We start from the raw sequence: 26,011 nt of genomic DNA, 5'->3' as shown, positions 1-26,011 counted from the left end.
AAGCATTAGATGTTGTGGTATTATGTTCAGCATGTATTGCCATTAGTTTTCCTCCAGACTTTTTCAAAACACTTACCAGCAAGAGTAAAGCTGTCGGGTTTTTTTACAATTCAGTGCCAAACATTTAAGTCACTAGATTGATGAAAGAATTTCAAAAATAGAATGCTAAGGTTTCCATTAGGATTAACAAGAACATACACATCCTACTGCAAAGTCCTAACATTTAACAGAAATGAAAAACCATATGCAACGGATTCTCATTTGACGTTGATCAAATACAAGGCGTAAGCAGACAATGTTTTTTTGTTGGTGGTTTTGCTTAGGTTTTTTTTTAATGTACTTATTCAAATTTTCAGTATTCTACCATGTATGGCAACATAATGCAAGTTGTTGGTATCAGACATTTGAAGTTTTGACAGCATTGCATCGCTGGAAATGTATCAGATAACATCACCAGAATCCTGCATGAGTGATTGAGAGCACAGGTACTACACACAAAGACTTTTGTAAAGGAAAATACAGAAATTAGTTTCTGAAAAAAAAAAAAAAAATAAGTCACTCAGAGGTTTGTGGAAGGCAGATACAAACAGAACAAGAACACAAATGACTAAAATTAGTTCCTACAGTTACTGAAGCCCAACCAGAGAGTTTTTTTCTAGTGTGTTATTCACATATTCCAAAAGTTAAAGTTGACACAGTAAATCCCTTACACATAATACCTATTTGACACCAACCAAGAACATAGTTTAGAAAACCAGTCCATTATATGCACAACGGTTTAGTTCATCATTTACTGTGGCTTTACACAATTAAGATACTTGTCAATACTGTAAGATAAACAATACATCAAACTTTCATCTGACTGCTAAAGAAAACTGACGGCAACTTTTAGAAACAGTTTTTACACTCATGGTTGATGTCAGTTTACTACCCTAAACAGCCACAAGGATCTGAGATAAGTAGTCTCACTAGAGCAGCTGAACTGTGCAATGAGAAAATACAAACCAGCATGACAGAACTAAACTACTCTTCCACTAAATGCTGCTTCTCAAAGCATCCTTGTTATTTTTTTAAGCATAGTAGAAACATACTGATTGGTTCATGAGTTAAGTTTACAGTTTAGGGTTATTTGTTTACATTTGAAAATAAGGTTACTGTGGAATGCTTTTGCATAAGTAGTAGGAACATGGAAACAGATGCAAGTCAGTAGTTTTGTACTACAAAAATATTTTAATAGAAGGAGTGGGCAATCTCACCCTTGAGCTCTTTTGTAGGCTTTCCAGGCTTTCACCTAGCAAGATCGACAGGGCATTTTGCTTTGGATATCCTAATATGCATTCTAAAGAAGTGAAACAAAAGGTTTTTCAACAGAGCAAGATGTTTGTGTGCATGTACAAGTGCCCTCTCCTGGACACAATGAGACATTCCTATGAAAGTAGCTCTGCTATCCTAGCAGATACCAGAGTGCCACTGGCCTAAAATAAACTTGCTAAACCAAAGTGCCATGTGGATATCTAACATGTAAAGCATGTAGACCAGTAGCAGCAAAATAGTTCTATTTAAATACTGCATTGTTGGAAAAATAGCAGAATATGACCTCAGGAAACTCACTACAGACACAATACTATCTCTTGTCTTTCAGTCACCTATGACAGACTGGCACCTCCAAGACCATTTTCCAGCTGATGATCACCAGGCTTTTAACATGTCCACAGGAAAAAAAAAAAAAACAAACCACAACTAAGGGCAGACCAGGGAAAAAGGAGGATTTAAGACATACTTCTCTCATAGACAGCCTGTACCCAGTTTTCCAGGTCTCTTATACAAGACCACCCAGAGGAAAACACCACTTCTCTTGCCCTGAATTTGCAGGTCAGAAATCCTTCTTTGACCTAAGCATATATTTTTATGCCTATGGGATGTCTTTTAAAAATAATTCTACACAAATTGCTTGTTTTGAGAAACAGGTGGGATACTTGACCCTAAAGGATAATGATATATGAGCCAACAGTACTTTAACATAAAAATGAATCCCCACAACCTCTAAGAGATCACATTTCTGTAAACCATTCATCTTGATTCCTGAAGTAACAAAAGGCGAAAGGAGGAAGGAAGAAAGGAACTATCATCCCCCTCTACCCTCAAGCTGGTGATGGCAAAAGAGAGAATATAATATGTAAGAGAACAGACTTCAAGTTAAGCACAGCTATGAGATGCATCTGCATTCATCTGATGGAAAGAGGTTTTAGTGCATCAGTCCACAGGAGAAACCATTTTGTAAATCGAGGCCTCATCAAAAGCTCCACAAATCATTCATTGCTCACTAGATGAGAGGAGACAGGCAGTCAGGCACAGATTTCTTGGAAGAGCTTACAGAGGAAGATCCTGGTCCACATCACTAACTCCAGCTTAAGAGCTTCCATTCCCTACCTCTTGCCTGTACACATGTGACTTCTCAATTGCTTTAAAAGGAACTAAAGGATTGGGAACTACTTCTTAAAAAGGAATAAAGAAAAGAAATCTTGAACCACCCAGAGATGCTGACATTTACTGGACAAACAGTTTTATGGACAACATAAGAAATGGTCAAAGTAAAATGAATTCTTAGATTTCAGAGACTAATGATTTTTGAACAAATTCTAACTTAAGGTATTTTACATCTACACAGGGAGCTGAGTGGCCACCATCTGACCACTAGAGGCTGCCTGCATTTAACTCTAAAGAAACAAGCACTTATGAGAAATAATCTTCATGAAGTAATTTGTGGTGACTATTTGCACTAGAATTTGCCCGGGCATCAGGCACCAGCTCGTTTCTGTAAGAAAGTGAGTCAAACATCCTCAGTTAAGCTCTATCTTGAGTAGCATAAATTGGTAGAATATGCACTCTAAATATCTGAGAGGAACCTTTTGTAGTAAGACAAGATCTCTTATGGAAGGTGTCAGTGACTGTGTCAGCTCTTCCAGTGCATTAACTGTCCAGTGTAGTTAAGATGGATGTTTATGGGGTTTTTTTAGGAAAAAGCAAGAGAAAAGTTCAAGTTCAGAGAACAGAGTTGAACCATAGCGTTTTAAGGGAAATAGTCTCTCTCCTCCTCTTGACACAGCTTGTGATACACAACTACATCTAGAGATAAGCAGCTTTTTTCGCTCGTTTCCTTTGAAACAACTGTACATAGTTTAAGGTATAAAGGTTGTAATTGGTCAACACAAAACAGTCATACTTCCCAAGAAATCATTTCCAAGAGTGACCAGAAACTATCAGCTTTCTTGGCTCTGCCAGTTTTCCCCAGCCTACCAACACTACCAAAATGGCAAAGACCTCTTCCTTTATTTGCAAAAGACAGAACCGAAGTTGTTCGTTGATCTCTGGTCCTTCTTTATCATCATTCTCGTTTCTCACTTTGAATAACCTCAGCTTTCAAAACAGCAGACTAATTAGAAACAAAAGTTATCACACAAAATTTTTCCTCGGAAATGTTTTACGATGACTTCTGTGATAAATGAAAATCAACAAAGCTCTTTGGCAAAGTGTGTGCTGTCAAACTGCTTTTAGATAAATTTTCAACTAAACACTTACTTGTTCTAAAGATAACATTAAAAAAGATACTACAGATCTCAAATAATGAAAGAGGTGAGAGGAAGATCAGAGATAACAAGAAAGCTTTATTCTTCTTTAAACCTTGGCAAATATTGATATTCTATAGTTTTTTTGTGAATCTAGCATGCCTCAATTCAGACTCAGTGTAATTACCCACATGCAGGTTTTTTTGTTTAAAAGGAAAAAAACCCAACTTCCCAGCCATTCATATCCAGGAACAGAGACTAACAAATTTGGTAGGAAAAAATTCTACACCAGCAACGACTCTGGAGTGACCATGTGATGTGAAAATGCTGACCTGTTTGTATGCCCCAGAGTCCTTTCATGGACAGCCATACGCTCAGAGTTTGTCCTTCAGTCAAGCTTTTTGTCTCATCTTGCTACAATATTTGTAGCTGTCTCTTCCTGGTCAATTACATATCTCTCCTCCAGTATTTTTTAAGAAGTTCTGATTACAAACTTCAGAACTAGATAGCATTAACCAGTCAAAGAGGTAAAAAAATACTCCTGTAGGACAGCCAGCAGAGGAATGAAACAAGCGCTTCATCAATAGCTGAAATCCTTCAGCGCAGGGAAATCAAGAAGCCTCAGAAAACAGAAAGCTAGACATGCTGTTGTCAAGAAAGTGAACACCAAACAGCTCTACAGTTAAACACTTAGTAAGTCTGCTACTTTTGAGAACAGTTTGTTGATCACCAGATAGATTCCCATGAACCCCTGGGGTAATCAGGCTGTAAAAGTTTTTATACTCCAATTTTTCTACTAATTAACCACTTACTAGTTATTTGACACATAAATTTAAAAAAAAAAAAGTGATGACAATTCAGATACAGGTGGCACAGAGTGAAGCCTTTCAGCTTGACATAACTGTATATTTGAAGGCTTTAGAAAAATACACTGGCACAATGGAAGGTAAATTTTCGTTTGATTTGGGCAGGAAGAACCCTTCCCTCACCTAAAGCAGAAGACTGGACACCTACTAAGTCACAGTTAACAGATATGATGATACAAATCTATTCAGTCAACAGCTTCTCATTCTTCCAGCACCACTGTATTTCAGTTCTTACATGTAAATGCTTACAGACTTCAGGAGAGCTGAACTGCTGTTTTCACTGCTACAAAAAACCTCCCCTCACAGCTCACTGATGGAACATTCACACACAGTCCTGCCCACTGTAACATCAATTAGAAGGTTTTATTTCAGGTATAGAGAGATATGGGGGAGATTCATATCCATTTAATACCAGAGAAGAGATGCTATGTCCATAGAAAAAAGTAACATATCAGGCTAGTACGCTCTCACCTTGCATCGCTTCTCATTTGTCCCATTCCATGCTCCAGTTCTCCACTCCTCTAATACTTCTGCCTCCAGAGTTTTAGAAGGCTAGAAGTCACTAGCTGGCTACTGCCAGCTGCCCTCTACAACTGCCTTCACTCACTTTTATTATTATCAGTGTAGTTTAAGACTGGGGAGGAGGAGTTACTAATGACCACCATGACTGTCAAAAAAGAGCCTTAAACGTTAAAAACCAAATAACTCTATTGCTCACATTTTGCACATGCTGGAAAAATCTGTTCATATCAACATTGTGTTCAGTAAGAAATCTTTTCCAGTTGGCATGATTTCATTGTAAATTTAAGCAGAACAGACTGAATGTTTAGAAGACAGTGAGTCATATACCACCTTTTGTGATGTTTATAATACAATATTTATGTTCTTCATGCCTATGACTAACTATGATGGATAAATATCTCAACTAGACATAGTCACTTTTTACATTTTTACAAAGGAAACACTTTGGTCTCCTTTATATTAGAAGCACAATCAAATTGCACCACCAATTTCAGTCAGTAACTGATTGAATTCATCTCCAGTTTAGGCTGTTAATAGTGAAACCCAATTTACTGTGAAACCTGCAATTTGCTATTAGTGATACACACAGGGAAAACTAAAGGACTGTATAACGACACTACGTGATCTGTAAAATTCCTTAGCTGCTTGTGAGTACTACGCTAAGCTGAATTAAAAGGTATTTGTGAGTGCCTGTTACAGACCAGTTTAGCGAAGCAGACAGGAGCTGTCTGTAAACAGAAATGCTTGTGTGATCATAAAAATTCACTTTCATTTAGGAAAAAGACAGTCAAAGCTCCAACTATTGAATTTTATGATCCTGTCTGGTGAGTCAGAAGTATCCAATCCAAAAGTTGTTCAGAATACTAAGGAAAAAACATGCCTGGATAATGGACACTGGCGTGGGGAAATCTTAGATAGGTGGAAACCAAACAACAAGACCCTAAACCAAGCAGGCACTATCTAATGAGTCAATATGTATTTTGTTATTTAGACAAGTTTTGCATCAAAAACAGTGCATGTGCTCTGGTATCTCTAAAAAACATCTGGAATCCTGAGTGTAAGCACCTGCACAGTTCTATCCAAGCTTGCCAACTAGACTCAGGTGCTGAGAGCTAAGCATTTCCAGATATGGATCTGTCAAAGCATGTACTGATAAACGAGTGATGTACAAAGCAAGATAATAAATGAGGGAAGTCTATTTGCAAAAGGGTGGATATATATTTTTTAAATTAGAACATGCAGCCACCCTGCAACACTTGCAGAAATAAAAACTCCCACAAACACCCTAAGACATCCATGTCAAAAATCGTTCCTAATTTATCCCCTTGGTTTGCTACCAGTGAAGTTGGCAGCTCTGGCTCTGAACTCCACCTACAATGATTAAAAATAAATAAATAAATAAAACAGGTGTTGCTTAAGAATCTCACTCACCATAAGCATTATGAATACAGTCCTGAATCCCTGCTGTGTTATTAGTGCAAGCCCCATGTGGATACAGCACTCTGAGTGTATCACCTGTCTCTTAAAACAGCTCCTCCAACTCACAGGGAATGTACTAAAACCATTTGCCCGCCGTTTGCATATGTCTTCATTAAGAATTTGTTTCACCTTTATTTAATATCTCTTTTAACAGTTTTAAGTGACAGAAGAATCAAGAACAGAAAAGAAACCTGAAGGCAATATTCCTTGGTCCCACTGTCTCAGGAGAGGCACTTGGTATGTCTCAAAACAACAAAAAAAAGCCAATGTGCTTCACTGTACTTCTGTCACAGCTACAATATTGTTTTAAATGCTTAAAAATATAACTCTAACAAATAAAGAAACAGAACTGAATACAATTCACCTGTGCTGCAATACCCAAAGGCATTTAATGTTTAAATCAATGGCATCCAGGCATCTCTGTGGATGGGATTCAGAGTTGTTTCCCAAGAAAATCATATGCAACTTTCACAAGTCACCATAAATGCAATTATCTCTTTCAAACTACTAAGTAGCTTGCTTGGGATAAAAAGTTAATTACAATCTGAGGAGAAAAACAAAAAGACCAAGACCAAAACAGTCCCTTAAATCACTGCTCAATTTTAAAGAAATGTGTAGCTACATTACAAAGGCTCTAACTCTCATCATAAAAAACCTCAAGTGTGATAGAAATAAGGATAAAATGCTGAATAACACAAACTTCTTATGAATGCAATAGCTATTGTACACAATATAATTGAGGATCCAAGCTTACCTTGAATTCTTTCACCTTTTCCATGGTTATCAGGCGCCTTGATGTGTGGCTGGAAAGCATCTGCTCACAGTTGCTAATACGTTTCAGGCACGGGTGGCGGGGAATTATCTCTTCTGTATATCTGGAGGAAATAAACATTCATAGAGCTGTAAGTTCACAAATTGGAAGACTCTGAAACAAAATTCATATAGATTTTTTTCAAAAAATGGTTTACATTAGAAAGTTACTATAGGTTTTAATCTGACTGAAGGAACTCAGGTATTGGTGCTCCAGAGGTTTTATATCATATATTCAAATCATCTTGGGACATAAAATCTGCAGAACAAATTAAAACCTCACAGCAAACAGACAACACCACTCCCCTATTTTTTACAGGTATTTACATTATATTGATGTATGCACGGAGGCCTGTCTGTACAATTTCAAGTAGAAAATATCTCAGCCACTCAGGAGTAATAACTTATCCAATCAGAGATGTGATTTTTATAACGTATTCCACAATTACCACATACAAAATTGCAGGAACAAGAGACTTAACCCTGTCTCTCTAAAAGGAGCCTATTACACTTCAGTTGTAAATTGCAATAAACCAGTGATGTTCCTGGAGTTCTTTCAGAATTCAGTGTTAGAAACTTTTCACATTGTAATTACTTCTTCTAAAGAGAAGAAAAAGAATCCACTATCTTTTAACACAGATGGTAGCAACATTGTCTTGCAACTAAATCCTGTCTATAGAAGTAAGCACTTAAGAGTATTTTAAACATCTCTATCTCATAAGCATACTATTTTCTATAGAAATATCTTTATCTAGACTGCTTTCAATTCTTCAGTTTCTCCAAAAGATGAAAAAGGAATTAAAGGATTAAAGAGCTTTGCACATTACTGTAAGAATACAGGAAGTATTGACCTAGCTAATAAGATAAATATGAGATCAAATATCCTTCTTATATACTGAAATGTGGATCAGTCATTTAGTTCTAGTTTTCCTAACAAGCTTTTCTGTAAGTTACTACAACACAATACAGAAAAGAGTATACAGTACTATCAGCAACCACGATCTAATATAAAATGTTTGCTCTCATGATTCCCTGGTGCTTGGGGTTTAACAGAAGTCAGACACTAAAAATGCAGAACAAACCAACTTTACACCTATCACTTGAACTGAAAAGATGCAAAGAAGAAGCTTCACAATCTTCCTGTAAAGAAGTCTATTTTAGAGAAGTCAAATGTAATAACCCGAAATAGGATCCATCTAGGTGCTGATGAAAAATCGGCATTTCTTAAAGGCAATAGTGAGCTCATAAAATAAGTAAGAAAATATCAAATACAGACTTGTAATCAGGAAAGACCCCAAACAGTATCACCTCTTCACATTGTTCCAAAACTTCCAGATAGCAAAACCACCTGTCAGTCACTTCTCATGTGTGGAATCAAGAACCTACTTCTGCTAGACAAAGTCAGAACATGCTTTTCACAAAGGAGAGTCAAATTAATTCCCAATTATTTTATCTATTACACAAGACTTTTGATGCATCTAGTACCACCAAACTGCCTATTTCTCTTACAAAGGTAGGCACTCCTGACACATTCTAAAAGTTTCTCTTCATAACCACACAAAGGCCTGACTGCAAAGGAATTAAAAGAATTCAGACTCAACAATGATTTCAATGTCAGATTGAAAGAGTAAACTTTGGAGCGAGATGCTATCTTGCAGAGGGAGAGATCACTATCACTTTGTTAAAAAGCTTTGTCTGTTAGCATTAATGCATATATTTCTATGTTCCTTCAGGTAAAACTCAGAACACTATCAAGTAAGAAATATAATATCAGTGGTTTTTAACAGACATCCATTTTGATCCAATTTTGGTTTTAATTTAAGGTAGTACATAAGGTTCTCAAACAGCACATGAACCTGGTGGCAAGTGTTGCAAAGGGATACATGACAACAAACATATTACTAGACAGCACCTTACCTTCCTCTCATATACTTGCTTTAATGTTTTTTCCTGTGTTCATCATTAAAACTGAAGATAAAGTGACTACATTAATAATCTGTACTAATATAGTGACTGTAGGATTTCAAATCACAACAGTATGCACAAATTAACTTTTTAAGAGGTAACTCCACTAGAGTTTGAGAGCTGATCTCCCTAAAACAGTAAAGTAGTTATCGAAATCTACAAACTTTATACTGCTATACTGAGGAAGTATGCTCTTACCAAAGTTCAATGATTAGACAGAAAGCTCTGGTGTGTTGACAAACAGAATAGATTCAGTAATTCTAAACAGAGTTTGTTAACATGGAATTCACAACTGCACAGTCTGTCAGGATTAAGTATGTATAGACAGACATCTTGAACAAGTAGTTAAAATACTAGCAATGGCATTCATTGTTGTTTGTCAACAGTCTTACAAAAAAAAAAAAGACTAAGGTACCAATTCTATCATTAAAAAAAAAGCAATCTACTAAGTGTGCTCTTTTGTTACGAAAGCATGTAACAGAAATGGCTCCTTTAGATTCCTAAATTTTCAAAACAGCATGTAATAGTCATATATAGGACTGTCACAAGCTACTTCCACATTGAAATCAGGGACAACAACCACTGTATATATCAGCATAGTTCAACTGTACATAGAAACGTATAACATTGTAGAAGCTACCTTCAGAGTGCACCTGCATGATACTTAGAAACAGCTACTGAACATTAACTCCCCACTTTACTGTGAAATAGTTTTGGGGAAAAAAAAAGCAACCAAAAAAAATGCCTCAAAACCTTATCTGTTGATATGCAAACAGATGACTTTTCTTTTAAAACCAGTTCTAAGCCCAGGCTGCGCTAACGAGCATACAGCATCGTGCGGTCTCTGCTGGCCTCCCTCGTCCTTAACAGGGCTGCTCCCCTATGCTTCCTGCCTCTCACTGCCATCTATTGGTCACTTGACTTGAGACTTCTCAGAAGAAAGCTAAGCTAGTAGTGCCAAACCCCCAAAAGCCAGGAATGTCCTTTGACTGGACCATGTCATGCACCTCTATCAACTACTCTAGTAGAAACATGTATCAGTATTAAGAGCCTTGCTACTACTATCTTGAAAATCTATCTGCACCTTGAAAGTCTAATTTTCTAAACTTCTAATTTTTTAAACCTCAACCCACTGGACATGCACTTGCTAGGACATGTGAAGGCTTTTTTCTTTTTGGTAATACTCAGGAATCATCTCCATCCAAAAAATACATTTTAAAATCAGCTTTCCCTTATATGAACTTTTATAATAGAAAGTCTAATCATTACTCTTAAGTGCTAGCACTATGGAAGTTCCAGCTGTACTACACACCAAAAGAAAGCACAGCGAGAATGTAGCATCTGTTCTGACATACTACATACCAGAAATCAGAAATACATACTCAGGCCTGTATATCGGCAGCCAGTAAACTAATCTTCCTCCGATCACCAGATGCTCTGCTGCAAACTTCAAAAGGTCAAAAAAGATGTCACTTAGATGATAATTGGATGAAACGAAGGTGTTACTTTCTGTGCTAAAAAAAAAAAATAAGAGAAGTAAAAACATAAAAGCATGGGTAAAACCTGCATTTTTAATTAAAAAAAATCAACAAACAACTAAAGAACCTAAACCACAAAAGAGCACTACCTGAGAGTTGCAAAACTACCTAGGACATAGGACAACCCAGTCCAACTTCTACTGAGGAACACGACTTCTCAAATTCCCCTACTGGGACAGTCCCTCTTCAGACTATCATCTCCAAAGAATCACAATTGTGCTGGGATTAGTTATTTTGCACAGCACCTTCCTAAGGGCAATTTAGAGTAAAAGGCAGAAGATAAGGAAGGCTAGGCAGTGAAGAAGCCACACGTTATCTCTGAAGAGAAAAGAGTAGTGGAAATCCAAGAAAATTACGGTAAAACAGAGGTATTCCATTTCAGACTGGTTCTGCAGCTTCCACAGACTGAAAAGAACTTCCTGAGAATAGGAAATACAAGGCAATGGAGGCTCACAAAGATGAGAAAGAAGATTTGAAACCTGAATACATATATGCGAACAATAAGTAGGGAAAATAAACCCAAGAGGATTTCACAAAGTGACATTCTAGTTTTGCAAACAGAACAAAAAAGATTTTTTCTTCATTATTATTACTGTCATTTTCTAACTGCTGACAGTCAACCAAGAAATAATACAGATTCTAAAACTGTGACTGGGTTTCCATGATGACATTTATATTCTACAACAGACAAGACAGCTTACTTACCTTTTTTCGGCTGACTTAACTGTCTCCTTTTGTGAACCTGTTCTGCGAGTAGCTTCTCTGATACCATAAGGTGCTATATAAAGCAAACACATAACACAGAGATGAGAACCTCACCCTCTGTCCAAACAAAATACAATTATGTCATACATACACGACAGTGCACAACCATGGCTTACGCAAAGCTCAAAAAATCAGACGCTTTTACAAAGTAAAAGCAAGGATAGCTTCCTGTTCCAAAAGGTTACTTTAAAACTGTTTCAAAGAAGGTCCTTCAGCTAACTGTAAGAGGCTTCTAGCAGTTTAGACATTTGGTACACTACTAAGGACAATGCTTTTCCGTTTTGTTAATTAAACAACCCTCGTGTTTTCAGCTTGTGACAAATAATCCCATCCTCTTTTGTTTGACTGACACACACACTTCAGCACTTCGCTAACCTTCTTCAACATGAAATTGTATATATTAGAATTTCTTGGCAATACATTACATAAATGGTAACTCTCAAACAGACAGATAAGAAGAGATAGAGATGACTTTTTCCGCATACATTTTTTGCACGTTTCTAATACTTATTTCCTATTCAACACATTTAGTTTTGTGAGACCTGTTTCTGCATTACAGAATCACCAACATCATTGTGTCATAAACACAGAAGTTGTGATACAGTTTGTAAAGTTAATTTTAAGTCATGTTAATATTCTACATCATCTTATTGTCAAACAGGCCAAGTAACAGTTAGCAATAAAAATTATCTGGTAACTCATAAAGTCATACTTCCTATTGTTAATTAATATGAATGTGTTGTCATAAGAGCCAACACTAGACATCAGAAATTGCTGTACCAACATCTTTTATGCATTCCCTTAGCCTCCATTCCCTCTCATGCATGACAAATGCTGTTAAGTACACAGGTTTCTAAAAAAGCCAAGAATCCTTTCAGACCACCAGTGCTTCCAGTAGTTAAAGGTATCAGAAACACATTAAAATTTCTCTTTGGAAGCACTCCAATAAGCACTTAACATAAGCCTCCAGAAGTCTATCAGAGCTGCACAGCAGACTCCAGTGTGTTGCAGATCAAGTCCTAACATCAGTATGGATCACTCTGATCACAAGTCTCTGTGCATCAATAAATGATAGGCTTTTACTGAACGACACTCTTAGACAGATGATTTTCAGCCATATGGATTTCTACTGGTGAACATAATATTCTTTCCATGGAAGAAGTAGTATTGCCAGCTTTTTTGTAAACTACCTTTAAAATAAATGCAGAAATGTCAAAGGCAGATCCAGGTTCCACACTGCTGCTCTCAACAGCCATCTTTCATCATATGGAAACAGCACATCTGAGCACTCAAGACATTAAATCAGCGTACATAGGCACAAATATAGGCAATAACATTTTAGTCACTGTTGTTAAGCAACAAAAAGCATTATCAAACTCACGATCTGTAATGATTGCATCAAACAGCATCCCTTTTCGCCATATTGGTCTCGAGGAATCAGAAACTAGTGCATCAAGATAATATTTCTCTAAACCATACTGTCGGAGATTAGCTCTGATGTTTTCATCTGGCCCTCTCCATTTCTGGTTCTTTCTGCTTGCCTTGCCTGCAGGGGGGGGTGGGGAATGAATAAGAAAAAAAAAGCATACTATTTTATAGGAAAAGCTTTCATATACGCTACTATTTATTTTAAAGGAAAATACCTAAACTCTGGTTTGTATGTGACATTTATCTCCTGCCTTATTCTACTCACCGTCATAAGTATTTGTGATAAGCTTCACAAGTGGCAAAGAATAATGAAAATACATGAGAAAGTTTCTACTGCACCATCTGAATATGTTGTCGCAAAACACATTTATGAATGTGTTGGTTTGTGAGGTGTCCTCAACTCTAATAAGCCAGTCCAATAAGTCATATATAATTTGCACTGCAGTTTTTCAGAGAAGCAAGAATGGGATTAGACTTCCTAGGTTAAGTTATGAGAAGCTTCCTATACCACAAGCTAAGAAAGTACACAGCTGTTCTAACTATCTAGCTTTCTTTTGGTTTTCATGATTCTTTTGATTAACTATTTCCCACTTAGAAAATAAGAGAATGGCTTAACAAGGATACACGTAAACTTGTCAACAAAAATAAGCAGGACCAAATAAATTCTGTGAAGATTAATCTTGCTTTGAAACTCACTATCCTCTGCTATCATCAGTATTCTTAGCAGCTTAGAAATATGTAACATACCTAATCCATGGATTGTGTTGTAATCTATATCAGTACCACACACATATGCTCCAAAGTGAGCTGAGGAGATTAGAAGGCCACCTACAAAGGGGAGAAAATAGAAAAAGTATCAACGGCTTTCATAAATGTTATCTGTGTTAGGATTTTTTTCACTCAGGAACTTCAGGAGTCTACATCAGTTACACACCAGACTCAAAGCTAGACTCAAGCAAAAAGAAAGAAAGAAAATGAATAAATTAAAACTATCAACCAGTTAGAATGGCTACACAACTATAATTAGAGGTAGTAAACCTAAGTCTCCAGTCTGCTAGACGTGATCTTGGCTTGTCATGCTATGCCCACTGTCACTCCTTATCTCTGGAGATCGTTTTTGGGATTTTGTTCATGGTTTTCTGTATTTCAAAGCAATAAGACCTTTTAATCATTATATGAACCAAAACTTTTCATTCTACTCTGCAAGTAGCAAGAAATTCAAATTGCTGACAAACAATTTGAAAAGTCATCACCAAATGAATGGCAACTCTACCATGTCTGCTCCCAAAGGCAGTCTCCTCAACTGCACCCAATGTTGTATAACATAGTGATTCCCTGAGTAAGAAGCAATGGTCAAAAATCCTGTAAATTGAAATATATTATGTGTGTGTATATACAGATATATGTATATTGTATACATTTATACATCTATATAAACTTAAATATACAATACAATGTAAAGAACAACAGCAAAAAAAGTTTGTTATTGTTTTGCAGTGTGAAAGGTATCTACAGATGCAATTTTTCCTATATGCTTCCTATTTTATCAGTGCATTTAGTAGAGTACTCATCCTGCAATAAAACTTTTTTTAATTACCTCTATTGTGATCTGCTTTCCTATTTACAAAAAAAAACCACCACCAAAAAAAGCATGTGCGATTTTCTCTTAAAAACTGGACAGTAGTTGAAAAGCCCACAGAAAAGAGCAAATGACATTATATCTTTTATAGCTTCCAAATTGGAAAAAAAAAAGGATGGGAGAAGATTACCAAAGACCTGTGATACCAAGTTGTTCATAAAGAAGTACGCTGCTAACACAGTGGTTTAAAACAGAACAGTGGCTGAGAACAAGACTGTGAATCCCACACTACTGATGTCAACTGATTATGGTTACAAACAGTCCTGCTAAAACAAAGGGGCTGGTTGCTGCAAGACAAAGAGTTGACCAGCACAGGGAACACCACCGACACTGGCTGTGTGGGTGACACCAATTCTCCCTTTCACCAGCAGCATGGAGAGGAGCATCGCAACTGGCTGCGCTGCCTCAGGCCACCCACTCAGCACCAACAAATCTCTAACACATGCTGTGTGTGCAGGCTAAAGATACCATCTCAGGGCACTAGAAACTCACAGCTAATGAACTGTACTGAAACTGAAGGTGAGGGAGAAAGGAAAAAAAAAAAATCTCTGTTTTTTTCTTGTGAAATGGATCAGGGAAAAGCAAGGTTACTCACCCCAGAGGAGTCACCCATTTCCCTTCTTGGCTGCAATCCCTCAGAACAGATGGGCAGTACTTCCAGAGGGTCAAGACAAATTTAGCTAGCCCTGACCCCAAGTATGGCATACCACCCAGTCCTATAAAAAAAGTAAGAAGAAAGTACTTTGCCCATCTAAGAATGTTTTTAATCACAAGGGGAAAAAAAGTTAGGAAAACATGAGCTTACAGCTTTTAATAAATGTCAGCTGAACTAGTTCAATTATGTTCATGTAATGAAGGTGCATGAATACTCAAATATTGTACTATGGCCAACTCTTTGCCCTGCTGTATCAAATAGATGTATCCAAAGGGTTAATCACAGAATCATTTTGTCCCCTCATGACTAGTAGCAGAATGATGACAGAACAGAATCTTGTACGCCATTTCCTTCATTTCTTCAGCACAGATGAGGGTCTGCTCATACTACTATCCTCCAGGATACCGTCCTCCAAGGATGGCCAAGAAAAAATGCCTGTCATTTGCAATTACAGAGCACTTTTTGTTCCAAGGATGAATTTCAGTTGTCCACTCTTAGACTACTGTGGAAGACTTGAGATTTGTCTCATCCAGCAAAAACAGTTTGTTTCCAACAAGCAAGCATCATTTTTGCAAGGTTAGAAATTAGAAAATTTGGTACTATTTACCTTTTAAGCACAAAACCCAGGAAGAAATCAAACCAAATATTAAATTTGCACCAATAAAGAAATCTAAATTGCAGTTTCTTCAAAGCACTCCTCAAATACCGAATGTATGTTCTTTCCAAACCCATCAGCTCAAACTTCCTGCACTACTCTCAACTCTGAGCTACCTCCCAATATTCCAGTGGCAGGGCACTGCTGCACTGACAATCTTGAAAATCCTCTAAAGGACTTCTAGAGACTATTGAAACTCCTGGTGTTTACTCAACAAAAGTAGGTGCAAAAACCATTGTTCAGTTGTTTAGTCATAAATACATTTTACTGACAAATGACGTGCCACCCAGGATCTCCATTGTTCCTATGAACCTTTAATCTCGACCCTGTGTATTACGGCTGTGTAATGCAATAAAACCACAAAAATCAAAATTAAAATCATATGGGAGAATTTTGTATATGTTACACTTTTGAACTGGAACAACACTTAACATTTATCTTGAATTTCTACACTTTCATGATTTTTCTTCCTCTAATTTTATTCTTTTTTTTTTTTCCCCTTCAACTTTCACTCCTGAGAGAATGAATGCCCTCGGAGAATTTTTTGTGATTCAGGTTAAGCAGATTTTTGTAAAAAGACAGAAACACTGAAATGAAACAAACTGCTTAGAGATTAAATAAAGAAATTTCCTCAGCCTTTCAAAGAGTACTACCTGTCTGCAAGTAAAAGATTCATAGAGAGCTTTGGGCTGGAAGGGGCCTTAAACATCATCTAGTTCCAACCCTCCTATCATGAGATGGTACATCTTCTACTAGACTAGGTTGCTCAAAGCCCCATCCAGCCTGGCCTTGAACATCTCCAGGGATGGGGCATTCATAAATTTCATAAGCCATTATTATGCACACAAAAACACAGGTGATATGTGAAGAAAAAATTAAGACAAAACCATACAATTCATTGAAGTCCCATGTATATGATACTATCACATCCCTAGTCTGTTTTCTATGGCAAGGTGAAGCCACATGCTATACGACCTTGTGCTACTAGCAACCCTGTAGCACTGTCTTCTCTCTCAATAACTTCTCTGCAGTAATTTATGCAGTGAATTCTCTTCATCTTTCCATTAATGTAAGTACTCTTTAATTGCCTGCATCTCACACGTGGTGACATTTTAGCAAAAACCACAGCCTTTGCTATGCTTATGAAGAAACTAATAGAGGTAGCTTAAAACAATATATTCTTGTATGATGAAATGGCACAACCTGACACAACAGATCTATTTAGTCTACAAAACAGATGAGTTTCCCTTAGGTATTTCTATGTCACACAGAGTAATACGTGGAATAAAAGCTCCCCCTCCTGGTGTAACTAAGAAAAGTTCAGCTGGAGGTAACTACATGGTATGAACAGTATTACCCTGAAGACAAGCCATGATGGTATGAAGAACTGATCATTATTGAATGCTATGACCTAACTACTGCTATGTTGTGTTATATGCCCCGAGTGCCTTCAGCACTCCTCTGAACAGCCACCTCCAAACATGCTGCTCCTTGTAACATTCTGAAAGTAGCTGCAGGGAGTGTTCTAACCAACATTTCAGCTCTTAGTCTCTGGATCTTAAGCAGTCAATGGCACTCACAAACTGGTGTTTAAGCTATGTTATAAAAAATAATACAATAAAGACAGACTTGTCAAAAGAGGAAAAGAAACTGTTTACATCTTCTGAAGTTAATCTCCTTTCCTCCAAACTCCCCTTGAGTTAATAAAACATCCATCTTATACCCCCTGTTTTGCTTTTGGAATCTCATCTCAAGTCTCAGTTGAGCACCAAAAGCTGCTGTGCTGGGTAAAAGTGAGCAGTCAAAGTGAGCAGTAATACTGTATTGGGTCTGGGGTGGTGGTGATTTTCCACATTTTCTCCCCTCCCTCACTTGCTGAGGAGAGGGGTGATAGAGTGGTGGGCACCCAGCATCCAGCCAGTGTCAAACCACCATAAATGCACTTTCCCAGTTTTTCCCATCAACAGAAAAACAAAATACACACCTGTTCCAACAAATGGGTCATATACTACATCATTGGGTTTTACTCTCCCATGGTTTGCCATAATGAAAGAGAGGCAGGCATCCATGCTAGTATTTCCAATAAAGTGTCTCTTTTTTACACTGTAAGACTCAATAAGTTCTCTTTGGCCATCTGCAATCTGTTAAAACATGTAAAAATCACTGTCAGGTCTTAGATACAAGGTATAAGCACACAAACTAACAGACTTGCTTGAGTGACACCATCCAACAAACAAGTAACTTCATAACATATCATGTTTCTTTTCGCTATCTTTAAATATGATAGATTTCTTTCCAAGCAACAGATATCTTGGTTCAACACCTAGATAAATTCTTCAAGACAGAGGTAAAAAATACACAAGCAATTTAGAGGGAAAATTCTTTTGAAGAAATAACAATGAAAGCAACTTTGCTGTTATTCCAGAGATCAGAAAAACAATTTCTGGCAACTCAGAGTTACAAGAATTCCAAAGTGATGAGAGCAGAAATGCACGCTAACACGTGCAAGCACGTACACATGCACATGCTTGAGGTCACACATCTCCCCTGACTTTTCTGTCACACTCAAAATCTAAATTTAGGATAGCTTTAACAGATAGGAAAAACAAAGAAGGATCAAATGCTAACACTTTTATATGAGATTTCCAAACTATCTTGAAGAGGACCAAAACAGTCTGGAAGAAAATAGGTTCAAAAGCTGTTCCAACACTATCCCCCAGCTCCAGTCAACATTAGTCTTACTGAATAAACAAAATACATACTCAGGATATCCTAATAATGCAGTGGGTTTGGAGCAAGTACACCCAGAAGGCAGGCAGGAAAATTTGCAGTGAAGACCACGGATGGCAAGCTCCAGATGTTTTCTGAAAGTGGTTCCTACTGTACAGCAAGCACTGCACTGTCAAGAGTCTCCCAGGGCAAGCAGCCACCTGTGGGATGGGCTTGCTGATGCCCAATGCTGCAGGCATTAGTCTGTGGAGATGTCTGTCAGGATCACTTGAAGCACTTGCAGAATGTTCCAATGAGGCTGATGCAACTCAGCAGAGCTACAAGCCATCTACAGTTCCTGTCGGTCTTTCTTCACGTTCGAAACAAGCTGCTGCTGCTTTTTGCTCCACCTGGGCCCACAATAATATAATATACCAACAAAGCTGTTTGGTCTCACTGCTATCTTGAGTACTCTGAGTGGAAGGCAAGATAAGGTGTGCTCCCAGACACAACTTCAAGTTTTTCACCTCTAAATTACTCCATTAACCTGTTTTTTCCTAGTTGCAACAAGGACCTTTAAGATTTCATATTATGCAGTGACAGAGTCAAACATAATTATATTGTCTGCTTCCATTAAAACTCATCAACAAAATCTCCTACATTTAAATGGAAGAACATCTTCCTGAAAATACAAGCTCTAAGAACCAGCGCAAGTGTACTCACGCACCCATCTACCAAAATACAGATGAAAGGGCTCTTCTGGAACATTATTTGGATCCATTCCGTAATCTTCCAAAATCCAGAAGATGTGTTCTGGATTCTTTAAATTTACTTTTCCTTGGAATGGCAGAAATTCAAGAGCCTATGAAATACAGAAAAGAAGAGTCAAAAATAATGGGGTCAAAATTTTTAAATACACATCTCCATAAAAACAGAAAGAGAAAAAACAAACAAAAGCCCAAAGTATCATTTCACTTCTGAGAAATGATAGATTAGTGCCAGAAGTAAATTTGCAGTATTTTTGAAATGTCTTTCTTGTGAACTGAGATAGCACACTTGATTAAGGATTAGAAAGTAGGAAACAACATTTTTTATTAACCAAACAAGATCCAACTTTAGAAGAAACAGACTGTGCATATTAATGATGCAATTTTCAAGTTATAATAACAATTTCAGCAATGTGCAGCTACACCAATTTACATACCCAACATTACTTCATGTACACAAAAATAGAATGGGAAAGAGAAGCTACTATTAATACAGATCATTTTAGTCTCTGTAAATGAAATAAAGCTGATAAACAGCTGCTAAAAATAAAGTCTGGGAAGAAAAAAAACTACCAGTAATTGGGAAAAAATCCTAATTAAAGTATATTGATAGAGTTAGGAGGAGAGTACAAGTGCAGGCAAGAGTGTAAGGAATCAGAACACAAGAAATCAGCACACAACACACAGCTTGCAACTGAAGTCACTCCACTGGACTGTTCCACGTTCTGTAACAATAAATGTCTAATAAGGAGATCAAGCAATAGATTTTCTAGAAATCTAGCAACTAACTGAAGTCATTGGAATCTTATAGTTTTAGACAAAAAACTTCAGTTTCCCCAGAACACTGGGCTGATACCAGCAGTGATAATTGCTTGGTTTTGTACACGCCTGATGTTGTTTTTTTCTCTAAACAGACCAAGTAATTAATTTTGAGAATGTTACTTCAGACACAAAGATCTCATTTAGAGCTGATAAGGCATAAGATGTAAACTGCATTAAGATCTACAGGAAACTCAAACTTAAATACAGTCCAGACAACACTGATAACATGGAATAAGAACAACATGAATAGATTAAACGTCAAGAGTTTTCTTAAACATCAACTTACATCTATCTTTTTAATTTTCTGTGCTTGAGTTAGTGTTTTATTAAACGTATGGATGTGTACTTTGTAGGTCGAGTCTGACTGTAGATATGGAAGCTAAAAAAAAAAAAAAGGCATTCATTAGTATAGCTGCAGTGCTATTCAGTGTGATTAAGGAACTGTGTTTTCCAGATTTTTCATAGGCATACCATCTTGTCCATTGGATAGTTCTTCAAAGATGCATAGAGCTCCCCTGCAGATCTTCCATGACCCCAGAGTTCAAAAACAGACCTAAAATTACAAGATTTTTTACAGAGCAGTCATATAAGGAGGGAAAAATGTCTCGCAGATACTTATTCCTTCTAACCTTCCTGGCCAATGTATTTAGGTTTTGCTTGATGGAGCATTGCAGTGTGTTATTTAACTCTTAGCACAGGCTTAAGTTTTGTTCTTAACAGTGATATATTTATTTTTAACCCTAAACTGGTATTTCGATGAAGCTTTTTTGTTTGGTAACATACACTGAAAGTTTCAGTCTTATCACCCCTGGATATCACCAGGTCTCCTTCTAGTACACAGTGATACTAGCAAATGAAGCAAAATTCACTTGTACCTACCATCAATTTGATGCAGTAAGCAAAGACTGAAAAAGGTCAAGAACAGACTTTGAAAGTGTGATGCTACCCAGAAGTAACACAAAGCATGAACCTCTTAACATCTTATGTATAATGAAATCATCAGAGGTTCTATTCCATTTCAAGATGTAGTTATGATGTGTGATATTGTCAGATGTTTAAACACTGTTGTCTTACACTTTTTTTTGGTTTGTTGTCATATTGCTGGCTTTAAGAAAAGCACTGCCTTAGAAGATAACTGATCCTACTGTTATGAAGGCACAACACCCCAACATAATAGACCTTTCCCCCAACATTCAAATACCCAAACCAACTGCACTTTCTGCATCAAAGAAAAAAAAAATGTTTTAGTACAGGAATCCTAGTGTCATTGCATATATTACTAAGACACTCTTATGTGCATTGCAACACATCATAAACACAGCCTTTAAGGATTAAAGTGCCATGTAACACCTTTTCAAAGATGACTTCTGAAAGAAAATCTTCAGAATTTTCAAAGGTTTAGCTCACTCAAGCCAAAATAAAACAGAAGCACATTTTACTAAGTAATAATAGAAGATCCCAAGGCACAATGTAAGATATTTTGTTAAAGTATTCCTTTCCTGAATACATAAAAGGCTACATTTGTAAACTGTATTTACACAGAAGAAAAATATACACTTTTTTCCAGTGTCTAATTTTTGCTAAAGCATCTGATTCCATCTACTGTGAGAATTTAATCTATATTTCCAGATGAAGCAATGGAAATGGTGACAGCATAGCCTGTATTACAGATAATCAAATATTCTCCTTTTAATTCAACTGACAGAAGCTCCTATAACACCTTCAAGCCCACCTCTTACTTTTCCACTTATATATGTACTAGATGAAAAAATTCCAACAAAATTCAATTTTTATTCATTTTTATTCATTAGCATTGCAATGGAAATGCTCCAGCAACCTTTCCCTAAAACTAACATATCTCCCCACCACCAGTAGTAAACCAGGAAAAAACAGAGGACCAGTTAAGCTTTCTACATAAAATAAGCATAAATTAGTGGAAAGAGCACAACATATGACATCTGCCAGATGTTTCGTCATGTGTTACTTTCTTAGTTGCCTACAGTCGCCTTTTGAGGAGAGGTACAGTTTATCCCCATTGGAAACATAGTATCATAAAGACGATTTTGCACACATAGGGTTTCTTCGGGCAAGAATGTACAGCTCAAGTCCCTACACATAGAACTGAATGCCTGACACAGGAAGCACTCACTGGAACTCACACAGTGCTCTGCAGAGGTGCCTGAACTAACCCCAGATTCAGTATGGGCAGAGCTCCTTACCACAGCTATTCTGCTTCTCATCCTGAATCATACACCTCCAAGGTATCTCTCAAACCTCACTGGAAAGCATGTTACTTAAACAACTCTAGAAAGGACTAAAAGCCACTGGAACAATCACTCTCTAGCATATTCCTATGCTCTTGAACTTTCTAGGAGAATCTGTGTCGTAGTGGTCTGGGCTGAGCACTAAGATATCAGCACTATGAGAGTGAACACAAGGAATCCCCACTTTTCCCTTCCAAACTTGATTTTCAGTTTTCAGGTATCACTGCTTCTATCTTTTAATTCCACGTACATTTTAAAACAAGCCACTAACTAAAACTTATTCAAGGCAACTAATACATCAGTGACACTGCGAGTGCTGGCTCTGCACTGATGAACACCTACATTGTACACTAAGTAAAGAGGCCGGGTATGCTACATAATCAGTCCTACAGGCTCCAGTAATGTCTCCCTGATTGCAGAAGTAATCAAAGACCGTTGAATTTAAGACTTTGCCCAAAATTAGTATTTGCCACAATATAACAGAACAATTTTCTGTTGCCCACATTATCATTTACAAAACTTTTCACGTCTTACTTTGCACATACTGTTCGTTTCATTAGTCCTCTTGCCATCTCTTCAGAAGGAATATTGAGAATCCAAAATGGAGACTGAAATAAAGAGAAGATAAGTGATACAAATACCTAGCTGGAGGATGTCACGTGAGTTACACAACTACACCACTCTTTTCTCTGAAAAGAGAACATGCATGCTGACATTTTTAAAAAGAGTAATAAATCCATTGACTGCACAGAGAACATGAGGATAAAATACCTGATTTCATGTGAAACTGTATACTCAGCTTCAATGTCTGAGAAAGTGTATTAGGTACTTCAATTTCCCACCTTATCTTTGACTTGGTAAATAGTAGTAACTAAAACTAGCAATGCTCTCAAAGCATTCCAGTCAGAATCACATAGACTCTTAGCTTCACTCGCCCAGATATGACATCTCACTGATTTTGAGACAAGCATCAAATTCAAACTGCTGCTGAATGTCTTCAGCTATTCTGAAAAGGAGAGTCTCCCAGCAGATGGCAATGTTTCTTTTCAACTTGTTACATGAAGACATCCTGAGGTGCATTTTGGGCTCAGTTCTAAGTCTTTACCTTAATGAGCAAAAGCAGACATACAGAACGGAAAGGCCTAAGAAAGTTAGAAAGACATGATTCACTGTAAACTAACAACATGGTAAGAAACCTCAGCTCAATGGAATTCAAACCGTTCATTAGTAAAGGCCTTGAAGACCCTGAAAGCTGATAACTAAGAAGCTGGTGTGCAGACAGCTGCAGATAAGAAGGACTTGGAATGTGGAAAACAGAATTGTTTGCATCCTGCTCCACAGCATGGAAATCTACCAGAGACACTAAACAAGTGTAAGCTCGAAGAGGACATTAAAATAAAGATTGGGGATAGGTCATGAATATGTAATAGGTGCTTATGCATACCCCTACCTGTACCCTATAAGTAGCCCTTTGTTAGACAATAAGGTGCGAGCTGGGCAGAATTATCTCCCTCCCACCCGCTGGCACAATACATATCTGCTTTATAACCCTTAACTTTGTTATAGAGTTTGTTCCGCAGGTCAACCTGACACTGAGAATTGCTCGGTTTTGAGCTTACTTTCCTCAGAAACTTCAAAATTTACTCAGTTATTCACATTTTATAAAAACATTATAAAGAATACACTTGTGTACTATAACATACATGCACTCAGCCAACTCAGTAGTCACTTACATTTATGCGAATTTCCTGCTCACCACTGAACTGTCCACCATACAGCGAGAGCAAAGATGTTATTTCCTAAAGTGAAAAATAAAAAGGTCAGGCTTTAGAAGCATCAACTAGAGCTTTGAAGAAAGAAATAAAGGGGAAAAAAAAGCAATATACCATAAATTCTAATTGCAGATGGCAACCTCCATAGGGATTATGAACAGAACATTTTAGAGACTAAGAGAAGCAAGAACAGTGTTTATTATTGGCTTGCTGTGGGAACCAATAGGGAAACACTCTCAAGAGTAGTTGTGTGGACAGTGCAAAGGTTCAAAATTAAATTCAGCTTGTATGTACTATTCACAAATCAAAAAATTTAGACTGTGCTGCTACAAAAGCAGCTGATTACTTGTCTCAGAATTCAGTTAAAAGCTCAGAGGTATGGTTCAGAGCTATGGTTAGGTTATGCAAAGCTGTACGGTATACAACATAGTAATATCAAGTCAGGCAAGGTTCAATAACTAAATCTCACTGTTCTGCATTTTCTCTTTCTTCAAAACCTTTACTGTTCAATTCTACGTACTCATAACAATATTCCTCTTACAATATTATTCTAGCTATTCTTAAAACATTTTTTCTGTCTAATTCACGTAAAAGCAATGCCTCACTAGTAACACTGACCAGGGCCAGGTCCAGCACTGAGCACCAATTTCTTTTCTGTTACCTCTCTGCTTTACAGATATCTCAACAGGTGTTGTTTCCAGAGTAAACTAAATCAAAGACTGTAAACTGAACACAAAAACCAGCAAATCTCCAAGAAATAAACTATAAGTAATAACTAAGAGAACAACCTCATACTCACTAAAAAGACTTTTGAACCGAGATGAGAGGTAAACATTGAGGACACTCTTCATGCAGCCCCTTTGCTAGAAATGACATGCTGCAGCCGCTGAATGTCATTAGCAAATAAACACAGATGCAAATTATTACGTTGGCTTAAATTTGGAGTGTATAAATTAAAAGATTACTATTAAGTTACCAAAAGGATTAAAAGATTACTATTAAGTTACCAAAACAAGAGGGAAAGAAAACCCCAACACAATACCAGCACACAGCTTTAGTGGGATATTATCCCATTAATTTCCATCTTCCCATTTGTCTGGAAAGGACAATTGCCACAAAAAACAGTGTGTTTGCTCCAGGGGAATAAAAGTTTAGGCACACAACTACTTCATTGTATAGTCCTGGGATGCAAAAGCATCTAAGATTTTACACATGAACTAGTGGCATCTCCACACTACCAGTAATATTAATCTATCCACAGGAAAGTGACAAGAATGGGAAGTGGAGAACACACAGTCTGTGAGGAAAGTCTTGGAGAGAAACTAAACCTCTAAATATGCTGAAGGTAAAAGGAGGTAATAATCTGGTTTTTTTTGTTTACTACAGAGGACACAAGAGCACTGGGTTCACACCAAAAGAGCACTGCTCTGGATGAGAGGTTGGGAAGACCCTTCCAAGTGCAAAGACACTGAAGCACTGGAACACTACCAAGCACTATGTGCTTGAAGATATTGGTAAGAAAATATTTGACACGCATCTATCTATCCATTAGAGATTTCCTATATGCTGGAAAACAGCATGCTTGATGCTACCTTCTCAGTATCTGACCTAACCAGAGAGATCTCTGACTACACAGCACAGTTTCTCATTGACTAAGAAACATGAAAAACTGTTTCTTCTACAGACACTTTAACTAGAGACTTCAACAAACACCTTCAGGTTTGACCCAGCACCACTACCACGAGAAAAGCAGTCCTCTATATCCCCTATGCAGGCGTGGTAGAGATGG

The 26,011-nt window shown here is 37.2% G+C and overlaps 1 protein-coding gene across 6 annotated transcripts in view; it reads right to left on the bottom strand.

Moving 5' to 3' along the window:
• Window positions 1–26,011, bottom strand: part of TRMT11 (tRNA methyltransferase 11 homolog) — a 36,258-nt gene that overhangs the window by 597 nt on the left and 9,650 nt on the right. For 3 of the 6 annotated variants that reach the window (XM_061990633.1, XM_061990630.1, XM_061990634.1), the window contains 12 exons: window positions 24,184–24,249; window positions 22,985–23,058; window positions 20,658–20,739; window positions 20,473–20,565; window positions 19,325–19,459; window positions 17,873–18,029; window positions 13,687–13,767; window positions 12,893–13,057; window positions 11,452–11,524; window positions 10,591–10,722; window positions 7,188–7,308; window positions 20–532 (listed from right to left, as the gene is read on the bottom strand). In XM_061990633.1, the coding sequence (XP_061846617.1) occupies window positions 353–532; window positions 7,188–7,308; window positions 10,591–10,722; window positions 11,452–11,524; window positions 12,893–13,057; window positions 13,687–13,767; window positions 17,873–18,029; window positions 19,325–19,459; window positions 20,473–20,565; window positions 20,658–20,739; window positions 22,985–23,022 (1,257 nt within the window). In that variant the 5' untranslated portion in view covers window positions 23,023–23,058; window positions 24,184–24,249 and the 3' untranslated portion in view covers window positions 20–352. Of the gene's footprint in view, window positions 1–19; window positions 533–7,187; window positions 7,309–10,570; window positions 10,723–11,451; window positions 11,525–12,892; window positions 13,058–13,686; window positions 13,768–17,872; window positions 18,030–19,324; window positions 19,460–20,472; window positions 20,566–20,657; window positions 20,740–22,984; window positions 23,059–24,183; window positions 24,250–25,021; window positions 25,109–26,011 lie in introns of those variants that run through there. The other 3 variants (XM_061990631.1, XM_061990632.1, XM_061990635.1) reach the window with 3 other exon arrangements.

Source organism: Colius striatus, chromosome 2 (assembly GCF_028858725.1).
Source record: "Colius striatus isolate bColStr4 chromosome 2, bColStr4.1.hap1, whole genome shotgun sequence".
NCBI lineage: Eukaryota > Metazoa > Chordata > Aves > Coliiformes > Coliidae > Colius > Colius striatus.
Note: the sequence above shows the minus strand (reverse complement) of the source record. Positions and strands in the feature narration are given on the sequence as shown.